Raw genomic sequence first — 6679 nt, forward strand, 5'->3', positions numbered from 1 at the left:
GGACTGGGGGGCCGTGGTGGCTCTCAGTGTTTCCCAGTGGCTCCTGGTGGCCGACGGGACTAGGGGCACCGGTGGGCTGCATTTGGGAGGTGTTGGTACCCAGGTGCTAAAGGTTGTTGAGATGATCCAGGGTTCTGGGAGGAGGCTACTGGCAGCTCTGGGATGAAGCACACTGGGGACATCCCAACTTGGGTGCTCAGCTCTGGAGGCTGAGCCAAAACCTCAAACCCTCAAAGCAAAGGGTCTGGCCGGGCAGGCAAGGGCGTGAGGGATGCTGGAGGTGAGGGAGATGAGCAGGGCAGTCTGCAGCTGCCCTGGGGTCTGTGCGCTGTCCCTAGGGCCGACCTGGGGGCAGCATCCCCACCAGCATCCTGCAGCCCCCCCCCATGGCATGGGGGGATCCTGCGCAGTGGCAATGGCTGGGGGAAGATGGTATCGGGGAGTGCTTCTCTCCTAGCCAGCGGCAAGGCAAATCCACTCTGCACTTTCAAGAGTTTTCTATTTGCAGCAGCAAACCTTGAATTAATGATGTGCTAATTGGGTCAGGTGAGGCCAGCCAGCGGCGTTATGAAATGACGGTGCTGGGGGATGGTGGCAGGTCTGTGTCCCACCTCCAAGAGGGGGCTGGCCCTTCCCTGCTGCTTTCCAGGAGGAGCAAACCTCGTATCTGCTTTTTCCCTGTTGTCTCATACATCAGCATCCTCATGTCACGGGCATCCCACATGCCCTGGACTGCAGTGGGCTACCTCCAGGTGACCAGCCAGATGGGGACGTTGGCCACGGAAGGAGCCACCAGCAAAGTGTGTAAGGGAGGGATGAAACCAGGCAGGTCCCTCCTGCCATCTCTATCCCAATTTGTGCCCAGGGCTGGCCCAGCTCCACTGGCCATGGCAGCAATCTGCACCCCTGCCTGCCGGGCGCAGAGCTTCCACCTCAATTACCATCACCTTGCTCCTAAGCCCACTTTGCCAATCTCGGTAAGCTGCTTTCGCAGGGCTCCGGCAGCAGCCGTATTTATAGCCCACTCTTACTCGCGGAGCGTCTCCCTGGTTAATCAACTAATTGGATTCTGCCCAAAAGCACCTCTCCCACGGTGCGCACACGCACCCCGTGCATCTCTGGCCAGAGCGAGGTCAGATGCCAGGGGAGGGACTGCCAGGGGGGTATAAGAAGCAGCAGGACTGGGAGCAGCCCGGAGTGACGGGGTGGCAGTGGGACGTGCGGGGAGAGGAAGAGGAGAGAGTCTGTCTGTCTGTCCTCCTGACAGGTGAGTGCTGCCTGCGCCCCAGCAGCGTGTTGGGGCACGGAATCTGCTGGTTTGTAAAATGCTTTGGGGAAGGGAGGTTGGTGCTGGACAGTGGCTGGAAGGAGGGAGGTTTGGGGCTGAAAAAGGAAAAAATGTGGCCAGAAGGATTTCAGGGGGACGGGCGGAGGGGCTGGTGGCAGCAGGAGAGCTCAGCCAAGCCAGGAGGGCTCTGAGACCCCCTCTCAGCACCTTGGGAGATGCAGAGGAGGAGTTTGGCTCATTTCTCCTCCACCTTTCATCACCTTGTCCCCAATTCCCAGGCTCTGCAGAGGGCTGAGCCCGTGGCATCGCTCCGCTCCCACTCCCTTCATACCTTCTCTTGCTGTTGCCCAAGAAACCTGCGGGTGAGGATGCCCGAGCTCCGCATCCCGCAGCACCCCAGGGCATCAAAACTCCCGTGTTTGGGACTAATCCCTTGTTTTTCTCTGGGGAAGAGGATCATCTCCTCCCATATCAATTTCTTCCTTCTCTCCAGCATCCCTATGGTTGCGTAAAGAGGCGACTGCGCCCACACACCCCTGGGGCTTAAAATCCTGCCTGGGCTTAAGCTCTGCTAATGTCAGAGCTGCCTAACTTTAAGAAGCTGAGCTCATCCCATCTAATCTCCCGGCGAATCAGCTGGTGATCAGTGTGATATTTACAGTTTAATTCTGAACATCAAGCTTGAGCAAGCGAAACACAGGCAGCACGAGCAGGCAGGGCTTGGCAGCCCTGGCTGGGTCCCCAGAGCTGCCTCCGGCGCTGCCGCCCAGGGATGGGGACCCAGGGATGGGGACGGAGGGGCTGGGGGTGAGGGCCTGGTTAAGCTGCCCTCAACCTTTCTGCCTGCTGTTTCCTCAGTCTGCTGTGAGCAATGGGACAAAACGAGCCCGTTCCTGCTGTTAAGCCATGACAGCCAATTTCCTGCAGACAAGAAAAATTCATAAAATTGAAACTCCATAAGCCCTTTTGTTCATTTTCTTGCTTTTCCCTGCTTTGAACTCACTCCCCTGGGAGTCACCCCTGTGCATCCTGTTTTCTGAAGTCCACCCTGCCTGGGGCATCGCTCTCCCTTTTTTCCCCCCACCTCCCCTTCGCTGCTTTTTTGGCTGGGGGCGAGGGGCTGGCTCGGCTCGGCCCCCCTGCTGGGTCTCCAGCTGCTAACATCTGCCCTGGGTGCTTCCCCAGAGCTGGGACCCTCCAGCTGAACCCAGAGCATCCCAGGCAAAAGGCACAGCAGCACCGTATCCCAAGGGCTCTGCAGGTTGTTGGGATGGGAATGGTTTTGGGATGGGAATGACTCTTTTTCTGCTGGCTGGGATGGCCGGTAGCTGCCTCTTCCCCACCACCTCACCCAGCCCTTCCCCTGCGTCTCTCCCTGCAGATCCCTGGCTGCACAGCCGCTGACTTAAAATGGCAGACGGATCAAAGTAAGTGGTTTTTTTTTGTTAATTGGGATGGAGCAGGGGGAGAAAATGAGTCCCCCAGCTCCCCCCACCCGCTGCCCTCACGGGGGTACGTGAGGTCACTGTAGCGAGATGGAGTGAGCTGTCACGGGGCCAGCAAAGCCCCTTCTCTTTTCTTCTCCACGTTGGTGCTTTCTCACTTGCCCTTAAGCCACAGCCACCCAACACACCCCCTCCTCCCCGGTCCCACACTGAGCTCAGGTGTGTGACATCCTCTGGGGCAGCCAGACGGGGTGGGTTTGGGCTCTAAATTTGCAGGATGCCAAATTCCCCAGTGCCAGAACATCCCATGCACATAGCACCTTGGAGATGCTCCATGCTCGCAGGGAAGCCCCCTCCATCCTCGCCCCAGGCAGAGGGACAGCCCCCCCCACTCCCTGCCTGCCCCAGGAGCGGGATGTGCCACGTCCAGCCCCATCCAGGGCATTTCCAACCCCTCTCTCTGTGTTCCCTCTGCAGGGTGTTCAAGAAGACCAGTCCCAACAGCAAGGTGAGTGCGTGGACCCAGGGACGGGACCACGTGCTGCTGGGGCTCCCTTGGTGGCAGTGCCCACGGGATGGGACACAGGATGGGTTTCCCTTCCCTTTGAAATCTCCCAATTGACTCCTGCTATACCTGCTGTGATGCCACCGCTGGGCTCGCTTTTCAAAATAGAAATTGAAAAAAAAAAAACCTAAAATGCAATGTCCAGTCCGAGGTTCTAATGGCAGGGGTTAACAAGCCCCATGACACAACTCAGGGCTTGAAAATTTTGGCCAATTCAATGGCAAACACTGACCTGTTCCCTTCTCTCACCACATTCTGCCTCCAGCTATCCATCTACCTGGGGAAGAGAGATTTTGTGGATCACGTGGATTCCGTGGACTCTGTAGGTGAGTGGGGTTGTGCCTGTGATGGAGGGGGACGCACGCGCGCCCTGTGCTGGTGGCTGCTCCCCTCTGCTTCCCGACAGAGCAGGAGGAGCAAACAGCCCATTTTCCTGCAAATGCCCTTGCAGAAAAAAGGTGGGGAAAGGGACAAAGTCCCTTTGCAGAAAAACCCGGCCGTGCTGCCAGTGGTGATGCTGGAGGGGGCATTGCCGTCCCCCTGACCGGCAGCTCCCTCGGTCACCTTCCCAGCTGATGAGCAGACTATTTTAATTTTAAAAGCAGAGTATTTTTGCAAGGATCTTCCCAGGCAGCTGAGCTCACCAGCCCTTCTTTCTGCTTGTTTGCAGATGGTGTCTGCCTCATCGACCCGGAGTACCTAAAGGACAGAAAAGGTATTGAGGCACCAAACCCCCGTTATAAGGGGAAGGGATGGAAACCGGTGCAAAGCTCACAAGCGACCTGGGACTGCAGCCAGGTTAAACTGCAACAGGTTGTCTACAGCTTGTTGTACATCAGGGCCGTGGTGGCTGACCTGGGGAGGAAAGCTGCCTCCTCCTTCTCACCTCCTCTGCCCGGGGCACTGGCTCTGAAGTACCCGTGCCTTGCAGAAAGATGCGATCAATCTTGTTAATGTGGTGTTTGTGGTCAGGGTCCTGAAAACAGGGTCATATTTCTCCTATAGAGTTACTAAAGTAGTTTTTCTTTCTTTCCTCTATTCCCACCCCCTTTCCCCTCATGCCTTCCCTTTATCTCCCCCTTCTCCTGACCCCACTCCTCTCCGTTTCCACCCGGTTTCAGTGTACGTGACCCTGACCTGCGCGTTCCGCTACGGCCGAGATGACCTCGACGTTATCGGGCTGACCTTCAGGAAGGACCTCTACGTCCTGACCACCCAGATCTTCCCGCCGGTGCCGGACCAGGTGCCCAAAACCCTCACTCCTTTGCAGGAGAAGCTGATGAAGAAGCTTGGGGAGAATGCCTACCCCTTCACCTTCGAGGTAGGGGCGCCCAGCCCTTCCCGACCGCACACCTCCACGGTGGGCACCAGGGCTCATCCCTGCGCACGCTCTTTATTTTTTTTCTCTTTTATTTTTTTTTTTTCTCTTTTTCTGTTCTGCCCAGATTGCCACCAACCTGCCCTGCTCGGTCACCCTCCAGCCGGGACCAGACGATGTGGGAAAAGTGAGCTGCTGTCCCCAGCCCGTGTCCCCTGGGCCCATTCCCCCTGGCAGAGGGTTAAGTTGTGGGGTGCCAAAAATGAGAGCTGCTTCTCTTCCATGGGGACATGGCCGACGGGGTGAGGGGTGGGGAGGAAGGATGGCTGGAGCTGGGACCAGGGTCTCCAGGGATGCAGGGGAGGAAAGGAGGGGAACGAACCCAAACCTCAGGCAGCACTGAGCCCCTCCTGCTTAGTGACCACCCCTGTCCCCCTAGGCCTGCGGCGTGGACTTTGAGGTGAAAGGATTTTGTGCTGAAAATCTGGAGGAGAAAATTCACAAGAGGTATTTGCAGGGGATCCCTTTCCTGCCCCATGGCCCCTAAAACCAAACCGCCAGAGGGTTTTGGGGTGGCCAGCTCGGGGGTCAGGCTGAAGACCCGCTGTCAGCCTGTGCCATGCTTGGATCGGGCACTTTGCCCGAAGTGGTCCCCATGGCAGCACCCACCACATCCTGAGAGCAGGCTGCAGCTTGTATCCTTTGACTAGTGACACTGTAATGTCCCCGAAGCCAGTTGGCATGTGCCCCTGCCAGGGGGTCGGGGGGTGACCGCTTCTCACCCCACAGGAACTCGGTGCGCCTCGTCATCCGCAAGATCCAGTTTGCCCCCCCAAATACGGGGCCAGCCCCCAAGTCAGAGACCACCCGGCAGTTCATGATGTCCGACAAGCCCCTGCACCTTGAAGCCTCCCTGGATAAGGAGGTCAGTACAGTGGCTGTCCCCTGGCTCGTGCCACCACGGGCATCCCCAGGGACAGGGACTGGGATGCCCGGTCATGTAACCAAGCCTCTTGCCACTGCAGATCTACTACCACGGAGACCCCATCAATGTGACTGTCAATATCAACAACACCACTAACAAGATTGTTAAAAAAATTAAGATTTCAGGTGAGAGGGGGCAGGAGGGGCACGTCCTAGCACCCACCTCATCCCAGCCTCCCTGTCGGAGATGGGGACCGTGCACCCGTGCCTCTGCTGCATCACCAACGCTGCGTCCTCTGGTGTCTCCTCAGTTGATCAGATCACAGACGTGGTCCTCTACTCGCTGGATAAATACACAAAGACTGTGTGCACTGAGGAGATAAAGTAAGAAAAAAAGGGGCTGGGGGTGGTACAGCATTGAGGACAGAGGGAGGAAGAGAAAAGAGGAGGAGGGGAGAGGCGGTGGGGAAGATGGTTTTACACCAGGCAGCAAAAATATCAGGGTTAGAAGAGCAGATGGAGAGGAAGCAGAGGAGAGGGAAGGCTGCGGACACCGTGCCCCCAGCACAAGCTGGTGCTGGCTGGGAAGGTCCCTGGGGGAAGGTGTGCAGCTGCCCCCGGCTGCTTCCCCTCCTCGCTTTGCATCTCGGAGGTCAGCTGCAGGCTCTGCACCCCTGAGAACGAGGAGGGCTTCAGCAAAGGCAGGGGACAGAAAAAAGAAGTGGTTGTATAAGGGAACGAAAGGAGGAAACAGGCCCAGGCAGCTGTGGGGGGAGGGCAGTCTGGCTCTGCCCAGGTGCCTGGCGCGATGCTGAGCATCCCTGGCGGGTGCTAAGCACCCACGAGGCTGGTGCTGGCTCTGAGCTCTCCTCTCCCACCCCTTCCAGCGAGACCGTGGCGGCCAACTCCACCTTCTCCAAAACGTACTCCGTCACCCCCACGCTCTCCGCCAACCGCGAGAAGCGAGGCCTCGCTCTCGATGGCAAGCTCAAGCACGAGGACACCAACCTGGCCTCCACCACCATGTAAGAGCCACCTGGGCTCCCCCGGGTCCCCATCAAGGCTAGACCCACACCTTCCCCCCTCTCCAACAGCTCCCCACTGCTCAAGATGCTCCGGGTGCCCACCAAGGGTTCCCT

The 6679-nt window shown here is 58.0% G+C and overlaps 1 protein-coding gene across 1 annotated transcript in view; it reads left to right on the top strand.

The window, feature by feature from the left end:
• Positions 1 to 2698: 2698 nt before the first annotated feature.
• LOC104467971 (arrestin-C-like) overlaps positions 2699 to 6679 on the top strand; it is a 6646-nt gene continuing 2665 nt past the window's right edge. The window contains exons 1-11 of the mRNA XM_010081953.1: positions 2699 to 2715; positions 3211 to 3241; positions 3564 to 3624; positions 3969 to 4013; positions 4420 to 4619; positions 4744 to 4803; positions 5056 to 5123; positions 5406 to 5541; positions 5642 to 5726; positions 5852 to 5924; positions 6428 to 6565. Coding sequence (XP_010080255.1) covers positions 2699 to 2715; positions 3211 to 3241; positions 3564 to 3624; positions 3969 to 4013; positions 4420 to 4619; positions 4744 to 4803; positions 5056 to 5123; positions 5406 to 5541; positions 5642 to 5726; positions 5852 to 5924; positions 6428 to 6565 — 914 coding nt within the window. The remainder of the gene's footprint in view (positions 2716 to 3210; positions 3242 to 3563; positions 3625 to 3968; positions 4014 to 4419; positions 4620 to 4743; positions 4804 to 5055; positions 5124 to 5405; positions 5542 to 5641; positions 5727 to 5851; positions 5925 to 6427; positions 6566 to 6679) is intronic.

This window comes from Pterocles gutturalis, unplaced genomic scaffold, assembly GCF_000699245.1.
Source record: "Pterocles gutturalis isolate BGI_N339 unplaced genomic scaffold, ASM69924v1 scaffold7194, whole genome shotgun sequence".
Taxonomy (NCBI): Eukaryota; Metazoa; Chordata; class Aves; order Pterocliformes; family Pteroclidae; genus Pterocles; species Pterocles gutturalis.